The sequence below is a fragment of the Salvelinus fontinalis genome, chromosome 26, assembly GCF_029448725.1.
Source record: "Salvelinus fontinalis isolate EN_2023a chromosome 26, ASM2944872v1, whole genome shotgun sequence".
NCBI classification, from domain to species: Eukaryota; Metazoa; Chordata; class Actinopteri; order Salmoniformes; family Salmonidae; genus Salvelinus; species Salvelinus fontinalis.
In genome coordinates, this window is record NC_074690.1 from 38,384,206 (window position 1) to 38,405,541 (window position 21,336).

The window sequence follows — 21,336 nt, forward strand, 5'->3', positions numbered from 1 at the left end:
TATCCATAGTCATGGCAGCTAGGCTTGGGCGGTATACCATATATAGCGTTTACCGTGGTATTTGGAAATAGCCACGGGATGGTTTTTCAATACCGTTGAAACTTTAAAAAAAAAAACATTTTCATATTTGCAGCCACTTTTTAAGTCAATACCTGCAGGTCAACTTGTGCAATACGTTAGCAGATTGCGTTCTTCGTTTCCCAGGTCACATTATTTTACATTATGAAGCTTATCATAGTTCCCCAGAACAGTTGAGCCAGTTACGTGTTTGTTTGTAAATAGCACAACGGGAGAAAGCGGTAGCAGGTGAGTCCAGCTGTGTATTGACAGGGGTCGTTTTTTATCTTGAAAGTCAACAGAGTGATCAGGCACATTCAACTATAGTTTTCCTTCACAGAAAATATATTAGTGCAACACATTTGGCAGAAAATAGCTTCATTTTCATCAGATGACAACAGAAGTGCAACGCTATTTGGTTTGCAGCCACACAAGTAAATGAGCTTACAATGAAAAAGCTAAGTATTTTTTGCAAAAACGATGCATGGCCATCATATTTATAATGTTTATCACAGAAAGACTGTAGCCAGCTACATTTCCTAAAGTTAATCTTGCATTTTACCAGAGAAAAGTACCAGAGAAAAATAGCTACACATCAGTCAGAGTGCTGTCTGCTGATAGAATGCCCATTCGTGAATTCTCATCTGAGTGAATTGCAACGGAATCAATTTTTTTTAACTGAAATTATAATAAGAAGCATTTTAGATCTGATTTACAAAGCACAGCAAGAGATTTCTTATGCGTTCTTTTTTTCCTGCGTGAAATATTAAGAATTCTGCATTAACGTGACACCTAAGTTTAACTTGCTAGTTATCGAAGTAAGTTTCTGAATTAAGGGGGAATCATATTGTGTAAGATTTCTGCCGTGTTTGAGAAGTCAAAGCTCTTTGTACAGTTGCCACTGCGATCTTTTGATTTCCTTGCATTTTTTCTCCTCTCCATTCTTGGCCAGTCTGCTCTTCCCCCATCTTCACAAGCAGAACAGGCAGGCCTGTTGCCCTAGAGACTCCAGACTCCATACAGACACAGTGTGTACACATGCTGCTTCAGAGACAGTTCTTCCTTCAGACAAGCATGTTCATTTGCGCAATGTCTCTCGTTTGCACTCATCATCTTTAGCTAGCAGCCTCCATGGACATTCGTTATTACTTGTGCTAATCTTGTTAGCATTCTGGTAACAGACGCCCAATGGTCTTTTTAGCATGCTTTGGCGCCCCCTTGTGTACTAAACTGGTAATAATATAAATCCCAGGATGAGAGAAGGATGGTATGACCAGTGGCGGATTTAGGCATAGGCGACATGGGCAGCCGCCCAGGGCAGCATCTTGCCGGGGGCGGTATGGGGCGCCCGCACCAACAAAACAAAAAAATATATATAAATACATTTAGGATGGTGACATTTGCGCAATCGGTTTTCTATCGCTCATTTGCACGTTGCGTCAATGATATCATGTCACCGTGTGGGACTGTGGGTCAATTAACCTTGTCGGAGTGGGTGCCCTGATTCTAGTTTGAGCTAGGCAGGCTACTGCAATTTAGTTTTATTTGTGTTTTTTTTGTTAGCAATAGGGTAATGGTGTAATAATTGAATTCTCTTTTTTTATTTGTATTTATATACTACAATTTGTTACTTCTTTTTGATATTTATGAGTCTTATTTTCTTATATTTTTTTATATTTATATAGTTTTAAATGTTATGATTTTTTATTTGTGTTGTTCCAAATGTCGTAATAAAAATGACAGTTAGTGCAGAATGGTGCTTTTTGTTTCTGTTGGGGGGGCTCGCCCAGGGAGCCCCCCCAAGCTAGAAGCTTGCTACAAGCTAGAACTGCCACTGGGTATGACGATGTGGACATCTGGATACTGCCCAACCCTAGTAGCATCCACATTAATGTAGAAGTGTTCAGAAACATATTCCATTGTTATTTACAATAAAATAGACTCCAAAATGACACAATACATTATTCACAAAATAATCTGAAACACTTCCAAAACAAACAGCAAATGCATCGAACAAATGTATGAAGTCATTGCGTGTTATGAACATGGGACCAAATACTTAACTTTTTACTACTTCAATACACATATAAGTGAATTTGTCCCAATACTTTTGGTCCCTTAAAATAGGACTATGTACAAAAAGTGGTGTAATTTCTAAACGGTTCAACCGATATGGAGGAAAATACCCCCAAATTAAAGCTGTCAGTCTGCACTTTAACCTCGTAGTCATTGTATCATTTCAGATCCAAAGTGCTGGAGTACAGAGCCAAAACAACATGTCACTGTCCCAATAGTTTTGGAGCTCACTGATGTTTTCTTGGAGGAATTTTCACTGGATCGGCACTGGATCGGTCTTGTTTTCTGACTGAGTTCATGTCCATTTTTAGATGTTTTTCTTACTTCTTGATGTTTATTTGAGGAAAGTTCAGTATCCCTTTACTGTATTAAGCTTCAAGCACTAAGCTGTGCTCTTTTGACTTTGATTGAGTTCATGTCAATATGGAGATGTCTTGCTCACTTCTCTCTTTTCAACACTAGGTGGAGTCCGTGCTTCTCCTCATTGTCCATCATCTCATAAAAAGGAGGAGGAATTGCAACAGCCCATACAGCACTTTCACTCAGAGGAGCACAGGGGTCATATGGCCAAAGGGCAGAACAGAGAAGAATGCTCAGTTAGTGTACCTCAGGATTCTCTAACTCCTGAGCCATCCAACATCTCTCACAAAAGAAGCCAACGCATCAAAGCATGCTCTTTCTGTGGCAAGACTTTCACTGACACACTGGGCTTGACAAGACACATGCGATCTCACATTGAGCAGAGATCACATCAATGCACCCAGTGTGGGCAAGACTTTGAATTCAGTGAGGACTTAGAGGAACACCAGAAGCATGGCTGTGAGGAGAAGAAGAATGAGGATGGAGGGAACAATAACGAGAACGGCGAGGACAATGGGGATGACTACTGTGGAGAAAGTGTCCAGCAAAAAACTGAATTGAAAGAAAATTGTGATCTGCAAGGAGACCTAAAACAACATGTAAAAGGAGACACACAAGACTGCTCCATAAAGTGCCATGTGTGCGGGAAAATAACTACTCGTATGCTGGGTTTGCGAAGGCACCTTCTACTTCACTTCAACAATGGAGCATACAAGTGCTCTGCGTGTCCAAAGACTTTTATATCAAATGCTGATTTGAGATCGCACCTGAGATCAAAAAGATCTTGTAGGGAGAAATGTTCTGATGAAGTAATTACTACCGGGCTCCACCTCAAATCTGTCCCTGGTGAGTACAAGTGTCCTTACTGTGGGGACACTTTCCAGCTCCCACATGATCAGAAAGGACACACAAAAGACTGTTCCAGAAAGTGCCATGTGTGTGGTAAAACCATCTTGAAGGTATGTGACATGCGAAGGCACATGTTAAAGCACAACAACAACGGCCCCATCAAGTGCCCGGTGTGTCCGAAGACTTTTATATTCCATACTGATTTGAAGACGCACCTGAAAATGAAAATACTTGGTAGGGTGAAATGTTCTGATGTGATGGCGAAGGAATTACTGTCTCCCGTAGATGGTAGATCAAGGGATTTTTTTCATGAAGCAGGTGTCATGACAAGGTGCCAACAACCAAGCTCCAGCAACACAGGTGGGCCTTCAAAGATCGGGCCTGTGTTGGGTTTGAAGAGCTTTGAAGAGTTCTTTGAAGATCTCTCTCATGACTCCGATATCAGCATGAGTAGTGATGTTAACCTGAATAGCCTCCATGAAGACTACAGTCAGGAGGTCAGTCAATACCAATCCATGAAGGACATTGATCAATCCAACCCTGGTGAATACAAGTGTCCTCACTGTGGGGACACTTTCCAGTTCCCACATGATCTGAAAGAACACACAAAAGACTGTTCCAGAAAGTGCCATGTTTGTGGGAAAACAACTTCGAAGACATGTGACATGCGAAGGCACATGTTAAAACACTACGATGGCCCCATGAAGTGCCCGGTGTGTCCAAAGACTTTTATATTCCATACTGATTTGAAGAAGCACCTGAAAACGAAAAGACTTTGTCGGGAGAAATGTTCTGATGTAATGGTAAAGGAATTACTGTCTACAGTAGATGGTAGATGTAGGAAAAATGTCAGTGAAACAGGAGTCATGACAAGGTGCCAACAATCAAACAGTTTGAAGAGCTATGAAGAGTTCTTTGAAGAGCTCCCTCATGACTCAGATAAGAGCATGAGTAGTGGTGTGAACCTCTATAGCCTCCATGAAGACTACAGTCGGGAGATCAGTCAATACCAACCCATGAAGGATGTTGACCTGAATAGCCTCCACGAAGACTACAGTGATGATATTAGTCAATACCAACCCATTAAGGACATTGACGCAGATGAGGACAATAAGTCTTTGGATGATTCAGGGGGGAATGAGATGCCCAATTGTCAGACCCTGGACGAAAGGGGCTGTGACTAAGCTCAGTCAGTATCATAGATCAGACTACACCACCCTATGTTTACACTAAGAATAGGGAGGTCTGAATTACAGTTATACCATAGACAACACCGGTTCTTTTAGTTTGGGTTTGAGTAGAAGAACATGGAAGAATGGTCCATCTCAGTTTCCATGAACCACAGTAGCGTAAGCTTTTGTTCAGCACAAGATGGAGGATACACCATAAAACAAGTAACACCATCAAATAACAACAACAGGTTTCAGTTCAGGTGGAAGGTAATACTTCTCTTAGTAAAACCAAGGCTTCCGAAAGAGCTCGGCCACAGCTTCAACACAAACACAGCTTCCATCTCACCTGCACCTTCCCCAAGGCGGCCGCACCCCAAACAGAAAGGGTTATAAAGGGGCAGGGAAACACAGGGAGACAATCACATCTTTCATTGAGTCACGGAGTTAACAAATACTAAATTAGGAGCACCTGGGCCAAAGCATGCACAGTATAGGGCATTCGTCACTCCTGTGACACAATGACAAAGAACCAAACTCGACCAACGGCTTAACAGGGAAACACTGACCCAAGCCCTCTCCAGGATTTAATCTGAGAGAAGAATGAGATACAGGTGATACCAACCTGGTCTCAGTATTTCGTATTATTCTTTACGTAAATTCGAGACACCCCATTTAGTATGATATGTTACATTTCGAATGGTATGTACAGTTGAAGTCGGAAGTTTACATACACTTAGGTTGGAGTCATTCAAACTCGTTTTTCAACCACTCCACAATTTCTTGTTAACAAACTATAGTTTTGGCAAGTTGGTTAGGACATCTACTTTGTGCATGACACAAGTAATTTTTCCCAAAAAATTATTACAGACAGATTATTTAACTTATAATTCACAGTATCACAATTCCAGTGGGTCAGAAGTGTACATTCACTAAGTTGACTGTGCCTTTAAACAGCATTGAAAATTCCAGAAAATTAAGTCATGGCTTTAGAAGCTTATGATAGGCTAATTGACATAATTTGTGTTAATTGGAGGTGTACCTGTGGATGTATTTCAAGGCCTACCTTCAAACGCAGTGCCTCTTTGCTTGACATGGGGAAATCAAAAGAAATCAGCTAAGACCTCAGGAAAAAAAAGTGAAGTCGGGTTCATCTTTGGGAGCAATTTCCAAATGCCTTAAGGTACCACGTTCATCTGTACAAACAATAGTACGCAAGAATAAACACCATGGGACCACACAGCCGTCATACCGCTCAGGAAGGAGACGCGTTCTGTCTCCCAGAGATGAACGTACTTTGGTGCGAAAAGAGCAAATCAATCCCAGAACAACAGCAAAGGACCTTGTGAAGATGCTGAAGGAAACAGGTACAAAAGTATCTATATCCACAGTAAAACGAGTCCAATATCGACATTACCTGAAAGGCCGTACAGCAAGGAAGAAGCCACTGCTCCAAAATTGCCATAAAAAAAGCCAGACTACGGTTTGCAACTGCACATGGGACAAAGATTGTACTTTTTGGAGAAATGTCCTCTGGTCTGAAGAAACAAAAATAGAACTGTTTGGCCATAATGACCATCGTTATGTTTGGAGGAAAAGGGGGGAGGCTTGCAAGCCGAAGAACACCATCCCAACCGTGAAGCACAACATCCCAACCGTGAAGCACGGGGGTGGCAGCATCATGTTATGGGGGTGCTTTGCTGCAGGAGGGACTGGTGCACTTCACAAAATAGATGGCATCATGAGAGGAAAATTACGTGGATATATTGAAGAAACATCTCAAGACATTGGTCAGGAAGTTAAAGCTTGGTCGCAAATGGGTCTTCCAAATGGACAATGACCCCAAGCATACTTCCAAAGTTGTGGCAAAATGGCTTAAGGACAACAAAGTAAAAGTATTGGAGTGGCCATCACGAAGCCCTGACCTCAATCCTATAGAAAATGTGTGGGCAGAACTGAAAAAGCGTGTGCATGCAAGGAGGCCTACAAACCTGACTCAGTTACACCAGCTATGTCAGGAGGAATGGGCCAAAATTCAGCCAACTTATTGTGGGAAGCTTGTGGAAGGCTACCCAAAACGTTTGAGCCAAGTTAAACAATTTAAAGGCAATGCTACCAAATATTAATTGAGTGTATGTAAACTTCTGACCCACTGGGATTGTGATGAAAGAAATAAAAGCTGAAAAATATTATTCTCTCTACTATTATTCTGACATTTCACATTCTTAAAATAAAGCGGTGATCCTAACTGACCTAAGACGGGTAATTTTTACTAGGATTAAATGTCAGGAATTGTGAAAGACTGAGTTTAAATGTATTTGGCTAAGGTGTATGTAAACTTCTGACTTCAACTGTATTTGTGAAAGTCCATCATCCATTTCATATGATATGTTACAAATAACAATTTGTATATGTTATGGATATGCAAAACTTAAAATATATGTAACAAATTTGCAAAATGTACAATATGTTACGAATTTGCAAAACGGATGATATGTTACGAATTCCAATTTGTTGTGGCTGACATTAGCTACGTGGCTAATGCTAATGTTTGCTAGCTGGAAGACGTTAGCTAGGCTAGGGTTTAGGAGTTAGGTTAAAGGGTTAAGTTTAGGGTTAGCTAACATGCAAAGTAGCTAAAAAGTAGTAAGTAGATGAAAAGTTGCCAAAATTTGAGGTTGACATTTATTTTTTTACAGAAACAACTTTTATATGTCTTAGTTTTTTTCTAGATGTTGTTATAGGTTAGGTAGTTAAGTTGTACGAACACAAAATAAAAACGGGGAAAGAAATTAAAAAAGTTTGGAAAATTCCGGAAAATACATAGTCGTGACTATTGTGAGTTTAAAAAATATATATTTTATTTTTGGAGGATGTGTTATGGGGAAGGTGTTTGTTATTTAAGCAAGCATGAACACACTTGGACACTACACGGGCATTTCCACACTCCATCCCCAGGGGGCAGCAGCAACTGGGTCCAGGTGCTGAGCGAGGCTTTGATAAGCCCGCAGGTGGAGGTAATCAGGAGGATTTTCAAACCGTGAGAGTGCTGTGGCTAGTAGCCTGCCATTTTTTGTTTGAGTTACCTTTTTAGTTTTGGGCATGCCTTATTGTACTATCGTTTTTGTTTATATTTATTTTGTCACCATGAACTGGACAAGTCAAGAATCAGCTTGGGCTGCTGACCCAAGGAATCATTACTGAGCTGGACCAAGGTAAGGTTGCTGTCTCTAGGGGGCACATGCAAACAACACAGTTTGCATACTCTTACTTATTACATAAATGCACACATTACATCAGGTTACAGACTATTTAGCTAGGCCTAGGACCCCTAGACATAACGAGTGTAGCAAAATCAGTAGGGTAGTTAATCGGTTTCATAACATAATTGGAGCTCGTCAAGGCATAAATGTTGGCATTTGGGTGCTCATGTGGGGCAGGTGTTAAGTCTGGGTGGTTTTGAACCAGTTTGGTATTGTGGTGGTGCATTTGTTGAGAAAGTTTGTAGCCCGTGTTTGTGTCGAGCTCGCATGCTAGGAGAGGTTTCCAGCAGCGCAAGTGTGGTTTTCAGTTTGTTAGTTAGCAAGATAGCTGATATTATTGGTCAACAAAACATTTTGGGCTGTCGGCCAAGAGGTTAGTCAAATTGTTTCCAGCTGGTATTCGTTATCTACTGTAGGGCTGGTGAGTGTTTTGCTCGTGGGCAGGAACATTTTCTGTTGAGTTAATTACTAGTTAATTACAAAGGTTTTCTGTGGTAAACTGTTGAATATTTGCCTGTTGAAAACCACAACTTCCTACTAAGTCCCACTGTTTGTGCTGCTTGATTTGATTTCTCTCTAAAAACTGCACTTTGAGCTCACAAAAAATGGAATTCAAATAATTGAATCAATCAATTTGTTTTTTTAAACTGAAAATAAACCAACATTTCGGCTAATCCCTCAGCACTAGTGTACATATTGGTACTTAGTTAAGGAAGTTTTATTAAAATAAAAAATAAAGATTAAAAGTTTGAAAAAAAATCAGGAAAATAGATAGTGGTGACTGAGGTTTTCTTTTCTTGTTGGGGCAGGTGTTCTGGAATATGTTTGGTAGTTAAGTAAGTAGGCCGAGGACCTCTGGACATCATGAGTGTAGCAAAATCAGTAGGCTAGTTAATCGTTCGTAACAATGTGTAGGAATAGGAATATGGCTCTAGCTCTCCTAAACCTGGGCCTCTATTCTCAGAGTAGGAGTGTTGATCTATGATCAGTTTGCCTTTCAGATCATAATAAATTAGATAGGGAGGACAAATGGTGACTTTTGTTTGTTTTTGTTTTTACTTTGTCAAAATGTGACAACTATATCCCATCTTTCCCCTTTCTCTGCCTCTTTATCATTATCCACTTTTATAACATGATTATAATACTTATCATGTATTGTCACTATACACTTTGGATAAAAGCTATGGGTTTCCACTGGACCGGGCTGAAGCGACCATCGTTTTTGTTTGTTGTTTTTGAACTATGAGTTCTGTGCCACCCGGGACGCAAACTCTTGGTTGGCTCTCGACTGAGCTAAAGTGACATTCCTTTATTTTGTTTGTTTTTACTTTACGTCAAAATGTGACAACTATATATCTCTTTTTTCTCCTTTCTGGCCCTCTCTATATCATTATTATCCACCTTTATAGCATGTTTATAATACTTAAATATTATGTAAAGTCACTGTACACTGTAAGTTACTTTGGATAAAAGCATCAACGACTCTTGGAATTATCTACATGTTTATACATCTTGTTTTCAAATTCACATTGGTGTGATACATTTAATGTATTAAAGAAGAAAAATGAAAAAGCGTGGATTTGGAGAGTGCATTTTTATGACTAATATATACAGTGCAGTGGCGGTCGGTGCCGTTTAAGATGACGGAGGACCATTCATATTCCATTCACCCAGTTCATTGTAATTTCCCCATACCCATCATGATGTTGCTACAACCTAGCCTATGAATGAAAGTTTACAACGTAGGTGCACACAGGTCGAGAGAAAAATTTGAGGCGATGGACAGTGACACATTCGATACCGCCATGCACACGCGTGCCTACATCTAGCTGATCTAGGGTGTAATCATTAGTCCAACAGTTCCAAACGAGAGTTTCTATTGAACAAATTCAGGTATGTTTATCCCCTTCCGTTTGCTTCTATTTAATAAATGTTTTTCAACAATCGGCGGTGTGAATACATCCCTGATCACAGGTAAAAACAGTTCACTTTCATAGCAGCCACGTATTCCGACTCGCATCTACATGCTCTCCTCCTCTCACCTTTTCCTTTCGCTTGTGGACTTCAATGCACAACACATCAGCTCTATATGACCAGGCGAAAAATCCTTTCAAAGTAAAACCATATCAAAACCATATCAGCTACCCACAGCCTACATCATTGTCACCATATTAGCTAAAGTAATGTCATAGTTAACATAGCTAATAGAACTAACACGTTAGTAAACCCTTTACAAGCTCTATTTTCATCTCATCTGACCATAGCACCGCCTGAAGTTTGCTAAATGGCTTTGGCACTTGGATTGGAACCAGTGCTATGATCAAATTACATGAAAATAGAGGTCTTTGCCCACACACACCAGCGGTGAGTTTGTCATTCAAAAGAACAAAACATAGGCAGAAAATACCTCAACCCTACTGTAAAATATGGTGGTGGAGCTTTGATGTTATGGGGCTATTTTGCTACAACTGGTCCTGGGGCCCTTGCTAAGGTCAACAGCATCATGAACTTTACCAAGTACCAGGACATTTAGCCAAAAACCTAGATGCCTCTGCAAGGCTGAAAGTTGGCCGCAAGTGGATCTTCCAGCAAGACAACCCATGTCTACCTCAGATCAGCCTTTCAGAATAGTACTAAAAACCAAATAAATGAAAGAAAAAAATAACCATATTAACATATGTAGCCTGTAAAACAAGGTTCATGAAATTGACAATTTACTAACATCAGAATATTTTTCTATTCTAGCCATCTCTGAAACACACATAATTCCTTTGATGCAGTAGTAGCTATACATGGTTATACAGGAAATATAGAAATGCAAATGAAGGAGGTGTTGCTATATACACTGAACAAAAATATAAACGCAACATGCAACAATTAGAAAGATATTACTAAGTTACAGTTCATATAAGGAAATCAGTCAACTGAAATACATACATTAGGCCCTAATCTATAGATTTCACATGACTGTGAATAGATAGCTTTATTTAAAAAAAATTAGGGTAGTGGTGTAGATCAGAAAACCAGTCAGTATCTGGTGTGACCACCATTTCCCTCATGCAGCGCACATCTCCTTCGCATAGAGTTGATCAGGCTGTTGATTATGGCCTGTGGAATGTTGTCCCACTCCTCTTCAATGGCTGTGCGAAGTTGCTGGATATTGGAGGGAACTGGAACATGCTGCCGTACACGTCGACCCAGAGGATCCCTAACATGCTCAATGTCTGGTGAGTATGCAGGAAATGGAAGAACTGGGTGTGCAGACTATTTCAGCTTCCAAGAATTGTGTACAGATCCTTGTGACATGGGGCCGTGCATTATCATGCTGAAACATGAGGTGATGGCGGTGGATAAATGGCACAACAATGGGCCTCAGGATCTCATCTCAGTATCTCTGTGCATTCAAATTGCCGTTGATATAATGCAATTGTGTTCGTTGTCTATAGCTTATACCTGCCAATACCATAAACCCACCGACACCATAGGGCACTCTGTTCACAACATTGACAGCAAACCCCTCGACCACACGTCTGCCATCTGCCCGGTACAGTTGAAACCAGGATTCATCCGTGAAGAGCACACTTCTCCACTGTGCCAGTGGCCATCGAAGGTGAGCATTTGCACACTGAAGTCAGTTACGACGCCGAACTGCGGTCAGGTCAAGACCCTGGTGAGGATGACAAGCATGCAGATGAGCTTCCCGGAGACAGTTTCTGACAGTTTGTGCAGAAATTCTTCAGTTGTGCAAACCTACAATTTCATTAGCTGTCTGACTGGCTGGTCTCAGACGATCCCGCAGGTTAAGAAACCAGATGTGGAGGTCCTGGGCTGGCATGGTTACACATGGTCTGCGGTTGTGAGGCAGGTTCGACGTACTGCCAAATTCTCTAAAATGACGATGGAGGTGGCTTATGGTAGAGAAATTAACATTCAATTCTCTGGCAACAGCTCTGGTGGACATTCCTGCAGTCAGTATTGCAATTACACGCTCCCTCAAAACTTGAGACATCTGTGGCATTGTGTTGTGTGACAGAACTGCACATTTTAGAGTGGCCTTTTATTGTCCCTGGCACAAGGTGCAAGTGTGTAATGATCATGCTGTTTAATCAGCTTCTTGATATGCCACGCCTGTGGCAAGATGGATTATCTTGGCAAAGGTGAAATGCTCACTAACAAGGATGTAAACAAATTTGTGCAGAAAATTTGAGAGAAATAAACTTTTTGTGCGTTTGGAACATTTTTGGGATCTTTTATTTCAGTTCACGATACATGGGACCAACACTTTTGTTACGTTCCCCAGTTTCTGTGTTCTGTTTTGTATTTGAGTGTGTGTTTCAGGAGATGGCTTCCTGAAGTACTCCCCAACCAGCTGATTGGTCAACCCCAGGCTAATTGGTGATTGGAGCTGACCCCGCCCCCTCGTCAAGAAGCAGCTGACTCTAATCACCATTGCCACCTGAAGATAAAAGCCAGTGTTCTGCCCAAGAGAGTAGAGATTGAGAGAGGAGAGATTTGGAGATCAGAGAGAGAATTGAATATTTTGGAAAGATCGAGAGAAATTAGAGATTAGAGGGAGATTGAGAGAGAGAAAAATTAGATTGTGATATAGTGTTGGTTGTGTATCAGAAAGTGTGGTATGTACTGTTGTTGTTGGTAGCAGTTCTGTTGTTGTTGGTAGCAGTTTTTCTATGTCCTGTGTTTGTGAGTGTTTGTGAAATCGTTAATAATTACTCTGTTTCGTTTGTTCCCAGGGGGGGAAGGAGAAGGCACTTTGGGAGTGCTTAGGCAAGAGGCCCGAGGGCATACATATACCCGTAGTATATTTACTGTCTAGGCACACTAGGTAAGACCTGGGCGGACCACCCCCTGTATTTTGGTTAGGGCACCAGGCGGTGTTAAGTTAGGTAAGTTAAGTGGGTAGGCAGGTTAGATAGGAGAGGGGTAACTTTGATATTTACTTTCTTTGCTTTGGTTCCGTCCAGCCCCTTTTCCCCATATTACCGTGTAAGAAAATAAATTCTAGTAAACGGTAAATTCTGCTTTTGTGTCATCCTTACTCGCACCTACAGTCCATACCTCTTGCACTTCAGAGAGTTGAGTTGTAGCAGGGAGTTGCGTTCCCTCTGCTCAGAGGCGTGCGTAACAACTTTACATGCACTTTTTTTTCAGTGTATGTCCAGAGTCATATTCCTGTTAGGCTGAGAGACAATCTCGTCACATGATGGCTACAGGTTCATCTGCCTTACGTGAAGCCTATTCTCGTAGGAAGTTGCTAAAAGTCAGTATTTGGACTATATGTGTGAAATGTATGTGATATCAGAGGTATATATTCTGGGTGACATAAAAATTGACTGGTTGCCATCAAGCTGTCCACTCAAAAAAAGCTTTAAGCTGTAACTGTAAGGTACATTTTTTATTTTCTTAGTCAACCTTGTGTTCTTTTTCTTTGTGTTCTTGAACGTAGCCCTGTTTCTTTGTGTTCTGGAACATTGCCAAGTCTTTCATTTTTGTTCATTGATTTCACCTGTGTTCGTTTCTCACCTGGTCTCATCAGTTCCCTATTTAGTTCAGTTCTTTCTGTTTGTATGGTTGTGAGGTATTGTTTGTTTTTGACTCCCTACCTGTGTTTGACCATTTCCTGCCTGTGACTATGATTCCTGCCTTCTGTGAAGGCTTAAACATCTGCCGCGCACTGCGTATTCATGTATTCATTACAGTAACTGATGCCTGCAATCTGGTTCAGGTTATCAGTCAACCAACCAGGGTTTTCACAAACAGAACAGGAAATAAATCATGCATGTGTAAATCTTCTCTAAAGCAGTATCCAAATCAAATGTTATTTGTCACATGCCCCCGAATACAACAGTGAAATGCCAGTAATGCCGTTTTAAGAAAATAGAGTTCAGAAAATACTAAATAAATAAAGTAAAAAAAGTAATACAATAAAATAACGAGGCTATATACAGGGTGTACTGGTAGTGAGTCAATGTGCGGTGGTACAGGTTAATTGAGGTAATTTGTACATGTAGATAGGGGTAAAGTGACTATGCATAGAAAATAAACAGCAAAGTATAGGCAAATAGTCTGGGTGGCCATTTCATTGATTGTTCAGCAGTCTTATGGCTTGGGGGTAGAAGCTGTTAAGGAGCCTTTTGGACCTAGACTTGGCGCCCCGGTACTGATTGCCGTGTGGTAACAGAGAGAACAGTCTATGACTTGAAACTTCAACAAACTTGAAGCATTTATGAAATTTCTCCTTCCTGTTACGGATAGGCATGCGCCCATCAAGAAACGGACCGTTAGAACCGCCAAATCCCCATGGATAGATGATGAATTGAAACTGTATGGCTGAGAGGGGAGATGCAAAGGGAATAGCAAATAAGTCTGATAAAACAGCATATTCTCAAACATACAGTAAATTGAGAAATCACTTAACTAAGCTTAACAAAAAGAAAAACTATACTATGGAGCAAATATAAATTATATAAAGAATGACAGTAAAATGCTCTGGAGAACCTTAAATGAAATTCTAGGCAAAAAAGTTAACTCTGCCCCATCCTTCATTGAGGCAGATGGCATGCCAACCACTTTAATAACTTTTTTGTTGACACGATTAGCATACTTAGGCATGACATGCAAAGAACAAACGCTGAGCATTCACATTCATGCATAACAGACCAAATCATTAATTACAAGCACTGTAGATTTGAGTTCTGCAAAGTTGGTGTGAAAGAGGTGAAAAAATTGTTGCCATCTATCAATAAGGACAAGCCACCTGGTACCGACAACCTGGGTGGTAGGTAAATTGCTGAAGTTGCAAGTCTTGTTTGCCACATCTTCAATTTAAGCCTAGAAGGTCATTCCGCTGCCCAAGAATAGCACCCTTTAATGGTTCAAACAGCCAACCAATCAGCTCGTTAGCGGTGCTTAGCAAACTTTTGGAAAAAATGGTGTTTGACCAAATACTTTCGGGTTGACCAATTATTTTGACCAATTATTTTACGAAAAACTAAATTAACAAACTTTCAGCATGCTTATAGGGAAGGGCACTCAACATGCTCAGCACTGACATAAATGACTGATGATTGGCTGAAAAAAATTCGTTAGATTTCAGTTTTTGATATCATTGATTATAACCTATTGCTGAAAAAACATAGGTATTTTATTAGCATCCACATTAGCTGTTGCAAAAGCGGCAACTACTCTTCCTGGGGTCCACACAAAACATTACATAATACAGAACATTAATAGACAAGAACAGCTCAAAGACAGAACTAAATACATTTTTTTAATGATGGAAAGTTACCTATCTAATAGAACACAGAGGGTTTTCTTTAATGGAAGCCTCTCTAATGCAAATTTGTTTGACTGTGGTGTATCGCAGGGCAGCCAGCTTGGGCCGTTATTTTTTTTCGTTTTTTACCAATGACCTTCCACTGACCTTGAATAAAGCCTGTGTGTCTATGTACACTGACGACTCAACCATGTACATATCAGCTACGACAGTAAAATAAATAACTGACACACGTAACATAGAGCTCCAGTCAGTTTTAGATTGGTAACTAGCAATAGGCTGGTGCTAAATATCTGAAAAACTAAAAGCATTGTTTTTGGGACAAATCACTCACTCAACCCTAAACCTCATTTAGATCTATTACAGAATCATGTGGCAATTGAGCAAGTTGAGGAGACTAAACTGCTGGGTGTTGCCCTAGATAGCAAGCTATCATGGTCAAACATATAGACTCAATCGTTAATAAAATGGGAAGAGGTCTGTCCATGATAAGTCGTTGCACTATTTTCTAAATCAACCAGGCAGATCCTATAGGCCCTAGTTTTTTCGCACCTGGACTAATTAATCCACTGTTAACCCACTGTTCCCAGGCCGTCATTGTAAATAGGAATTTGTTGTTAACTGACTTGTCTAGTTAAATAATGGTTAAATAAATATAAAAAGTATGCCCAGTTGTGGGGTCATGTGATGCAAAGAAGGACATAGGAAAATTCCAGTTATATATTAAGTCCACTTATTGCACTTAGATGTACACAGAGTGCGAATGTCAATGACATGCATGTCAATCACTCCTTGCTCAAAGTTTAGGAGAGATTGACTGCATCGCTATTGGTCGTTGTGTGGGGTATTGATGTGTTAAAGGTACTGAACTGTCTGTTCAAGCAGTTGGTACACAGTTCGGACACTCATCGGTACCACACAAGGTACCACACAAGACATGCAGCCAGAAGTTTCTTCACAGTCCCCAGGTCTAGAACAGAGGCTGGGAAACGGTATTATATAGAGCCGTGACTACATGGAACTCTCTGCCACCCCAGGTAATGCAAGATAGCAATACCAGATAAAAAAAAACAGATTAAAGAACACCTTACGGCATACCGGGACTGTGAAGAGACAGACATTTTGTGTTATATTTGGCACTGTATTATATATTGTATTATATAGGTGCAACGTGTACGCTGAAAGTCGGGAAGCAAGTACAGGGAGTGTATTTAATAAATAAACGAACATGGAACAAATCAAGAAACATGGGTAGTGTACAGACATGAAACACTGGAACAGAAACAATGACGCCTAGAGAAAAAACCAAAGGGAGTGACATATATAGGGTAGGTAATCAGGGAGGTGATGGACTCCAGGTGAGTCTGATGAGGCGCTGGCGCGCATAACGATGGTGACAGGTGTGTGTAATAATGAGCAGCCTGGTGACCTCGAGCGCCGGAGAGGGAGTATACGTGACAATAGGGTTATATATTTTATGAATTTGTTGTGTTTTGTTTCCGGCTTTGGAACCCAGGAAGACTAGGGGATCCTAATCAAATACTAAATAAATCCAAGCATACATCAAATCCACAAATAAATAGTTAATTGACCACAAAATCAACATTTTGCAATGGCCATCTTAGTCTCCAATTGTAATTGTATTAGTATTATATATATATATATATAGAAAGAAAAACCCTTGAATGAGTAGGTGTTCTAAAACATTTGACTGGTAGTGTGTATATATATAAAACTTTTGACTGGTAGACTGGTAAGTTTTAGAACACCTAATCATTCAAGGGTTTTTCTTTATTTGTACTATTTTCTACATAGTAGAATAATAATGAAGACATCAAAACTATGAGATAACACATATGGAATCATGTAGTAACCAAAACAGTGTTAAACAAATCAAAATATAAACTCAGCAAAAAAAGAAACGTTCTCTCAGTGTCAACTGCGTTTATTTTCAGCAAACTTAACATGTGTAAATATTTGTATGAACATAACAAGATTCAACAACTGAGACAGAAACTGAACACGTTCCACAGACATGTGATCAGCAGAAATGGAATAATGTGTACCTGAACAAAGGGGGGGAGGGGGGGGGGGTCAAAATCAAAAGTAACAGTCAGTATCTGGTGTGGCCACCAGCTGCATTAAGTACTGCAGTGCATCTCCTCGTGGACTGCACCAGATTTGCCAGTTCTTGCTGTGAGATGTTACCCCACTCTTCCACGAAGAAACCTGCAAGTTCCCGGACATTTCTGGGGGGAATGGCCCTAGCCCTCACCCGCCAATCCAACAGGTCCCAGATGTGCTCAATGGGATTGAGATCCGGGCTCTTTGCTGGCCATGGCAGAACACTGACATTCCTGTCTTGCAGGAAATCATGCATAGAACGAGCAGTATGGCTGGTGGCATTGTCATGCTGAAGGGTCATGTCAGGATGAGCCTGCAGGAGGGGTACTACATGAGGGAAGAGAATGTCTTCCCTGTAACACACAGCGTTGAGATTGCCTGCAATGACAACAAGCTCAGTCCGATGATGCTGTGACCCCCCCAGACCATGACGGACCCTCCACCTCCAAATCGATCCCACTCCAGAGTACAGGCCTTGGTGTAACGCTCATTCCTTCAACGATAAACGCGAATCCAACCATCACCCCTGGTGAGACAAAACCACGACTCGTCAGTGAAGAGCCCTTTTTGCCAGTCCTCTCTGGTCCAGCGATGGTGGGTTTGTGCCCATAGGCGATGTTGTTGCCGGTGATGTCTGGTGAGGACCTGCCTTACAACAGGCCTACAAGCCCTCAGTCCAGCCTCTCTCAGCCTATTGCGGACAGTCTGAGCACTGATGGAGGGATTGTGCGTTCCTGGTGGAACTCGGGCAGTTGTTGTTGCCATCCTGTACCTGTCCCACAGGTGTGATGTTCGGATGTACCGATCCTGTGCAGGTGTTGTTACACGTGGTCTGCCACTGCGAGGACGATCAGCTGTCCGTCCTGTCTCCATGGTAGCTCTGTCTTAGGCGTCTTTCTTTTTGTGTTTTTCAGAGTCAGTAGAAAGGCCTCTTTAGTGTCCTAAGTTTTCATAACTGTGACCTTAATTGCCTACCGTCTGTAAGCTGTTAGTGTGTTAACGACCGCTCCACAGGTGCATGTTCATTAATTGTTTATGGTTCATTGGACACGCATGGGAAACAATGTTTAGACCCTTTACAATGAAGATCTATGAAGTTATTTGGATTTTTACGAATTATCTTTGAAAGACAGGTTTTTTTATATTTGAGATTCTTCAAATAGCCACCCTTTGCCTTGATGACAGCTTTGCACACTCTTGGCATTCTCTCAACCAGATGTAATAGGAATGCTTTTCCAACAGTCTTGAAGGAGTTCCCACGTATGCTGAGAACTTATCCCAAACCATCGTAATTTGGTTGAGGTATTTGTATGTTGTATTCATTATGGATCCCCATTAGCTGCTGCCAAAGCAGCATCTACTCTTCCCGGGGTCCAGCAAAATTAAGGCAGTTTATTCAATTTTAAAACATTACAATACATTCACAGATTTCACAACACACTGTGTGCCCTCAGGCCCCTACTCCACCACTATCACATATCTACATTACTAAATCCATGTGTATGTATAGTGCGTATGTTATCGTATGTGTGTGTGTGTGCATATGCATGTGTCTGTGCCAATGTTTGTGTTGCTTCATAGTCCCCGCTGTTCCATAAGGTGTTTTTAAATCTAATTTTACTGCTTGCTTCAGTTACTTGATGTGGAATAGAGTTCCATGTAGTCGCGGCTCTATGTAGTTTGTGTGCCTCCCATAGTCTCTTCTGGACTTAGGGACTGTGAAGAGACCTCTTGTGGCATGTCTTGTGGGGTATGCATGGGTGTCCGAGCTGTGTGCCAGTAGTTTAGACAGACAGCTCGGTGCATTCAACATGTGAATACCTCTAATAAATAAAAGTAGTGATGAAGTCAATCTCTCCTCCACTTTCAGTCATGAGAGATTGACATGCTAATTATTAATATTAGCTCTCTGCGTACATCCAATGGCCAGCCGTGCTGCCCTGTTCTGAGCCAATTGCAATTTTCCTAAATTTTCCTTTTTTCTGGCACCTGACCACACGACTGAACAGTAGTCAAGGTGAGCCAAAACTAGGGCCTGTAGGACCTGCCTTGTTGATAGTGTTGTTAAGAAGGCAGAGCATCGCTTTATTATAGACAGACTGAGTTATTATAAGAAACCCAGTGGCATGTCGTTAGTAAAAATTTTAAAAAGCAAGGGGCCTAAACAGCTACCCGGGGGAATTCCTGATTCTAACTGCATTATATTAGATAGGTTTCCATTAAAGAACACCCTCCGTGTTCTGTTAGACAAGTAACTCTTTATCCACATTATAGCAGGGGGTGTAAAGCCATAACACATACGTTTTTCCAGCAGTAGACTATGATCAATAATGTCAAAAGCTGCACTGAAGTCTAACAAGACAGCCCCCACAATCGTTTTATCATCAATTTCTAAGGGGATTGTGGAGGCCAGGTCATCTGATGCAGTACTCCATCACTCTCCTTCTTGGTAATATAGCTCTTACACAGCCTGGAGGCGTGTTGCGTCATTGTCCTGTTGAAAAACAAATGATAGTCCCACTAAGCCCAAACCAGATGGGATGGCGTATCGCTGCAGAATGCTGTGGTAGCCATGCTGGTTAAGTGTGCCTTGAATTCTAAATAAATCACAGACAGTGCCACCAGCAAAGCACACCTTAACACCTCCTCCTCCATGCTTTAGATCATCTGTTCACCCACACCGCGTCTCAGAGACAAATTTCCAATTTGGACTCCAGACCAAAGGACAAATTTCAACCGGTCTAATGTCCATTGCTCGTGTTTCTTCATGACTCTTTCTTTTTAAATTGGTGTTTATACTTGCGTACTATTGTTTGTACAGATGAACATGGTACCGTCAGGAATTTGGAAATTGCTCCCAAGGATGAACCAGACTTGTGGAGGTCTACAATTTTTTTTCTGAGGTCTTGGCTGATTTATTTTGATTTTCCCATGTCAAACAAAGAGGCACTGAGTTTGAAGGTAGGCCTTGAAATACATCCACAGGTACACCTCCAATTCACTCAAATTATGTCAATTAGCCTATCAGAATTATACTAAAGCCATGACAACATTTTCTGGAATTTTCCAAGCTGTTTAAAGGCACAGTCAACTTAGTGTATGTACACTTCTGACGCACTGGTATTGTGATACTGTGAATTATAAGTTAAATAATCTGTCTGTAAACATTTGTTGGAAAAATTACTTGTGTCATGCACAAAGTAGATGTCCTAACCGACTTGCCAAAACTATAGTTTGTTAACAAGAAATTTGTGGAATGGTTGAAAAACAAGTTTTACTGACTCCAACCTAAGTGTAACTTCAACTGTATATCACAAAAGAGTGTCGTAAAACATTACTCAAACCCACATCAGTGCATCTTCCTTTTCCCCACAAACATATACACATTTGATCAACAAGCAATGCCAATTCACAAATTCATCCCTGTTCCAATATAGTCATTAGTGAAATATCAAAACAACACCAAGAACTCAGTGAGTCAGCCTCTGTCTTTGGTCCATTGAACATCACCTCTGAACAGTCCGTCTTTCTGGAGGCCTGCACTGTGTCATTAGCTACTGTCACACTCCCAGTACCTGGTATCAAATAAACATCCCCACTACTGTCACACTCCCAGTACCTGGTGTCACAGAAACATCCCCACTACTGTCACACTCCCAGTACCTGGTGTCAAATAAACATCCCCACTACTGTCACACCCCCAGTACCTGGTGTCACAGAAACACCCCCACTACTGTCACACCCCCAGTACCTGGTGTCACAGAAACATCCCTACTGTCACACTCCCAGTACCTGGTGTCACAGAAACATCCCCACTGTCACACCCCCAGTACCTGGTGTCAAATAAACATCCCCACTGTCACACCCCCAGTACCTGCTGTCACAGAAACATCCCCACTACTGTCACACCCCCAGTACCTGGTGTCAAATAAACATCCCCACTGTCACACCCCCAGTACCTGGTGTCACAGAAACACCCCCACTACTGTCACACCCCCAGTACCTGGTGTCACAGAAACATCCCCACTACTGTCACACCCCCAGTACCTGCGGTCACAGAAACATCCCCACTACTGTCACACCCCCAGTACCTGGTGTCAAATAAACATCCCCACTGTCACACCCCCTGTACCTGGTGTCACAG

The 21,336-nt window shown here is 41.3% G+C and overlaps 1 protein-coding gene across 1 annotated transcript in view; it reads left to right on the plus strand.

Moving 5' to 3' along the window:
• The window catches only part of LOC129824283 (uncharacterized), a 32,191-nt gene extending 22,843 nt beyond the window's left edge, over positions 1 to 9,348 (plus strand). The window contains exon 12 of the mRNA XM_055883824.1: positions 2,596 to 9,348. Coding sequence (XP_055739799.1) covers positions 2,596 to 4,526 — 1,931 coding nt within the window. The 3' untranslated portion in view covers positions 4,527 to 9,348. The remainder of the gene's footprint in view (positions 1 to 2,595) is intronic.
• The last annotated feature ends 11,988 nt before the right edge of the window (positions 9,349 to 21,336 follow it).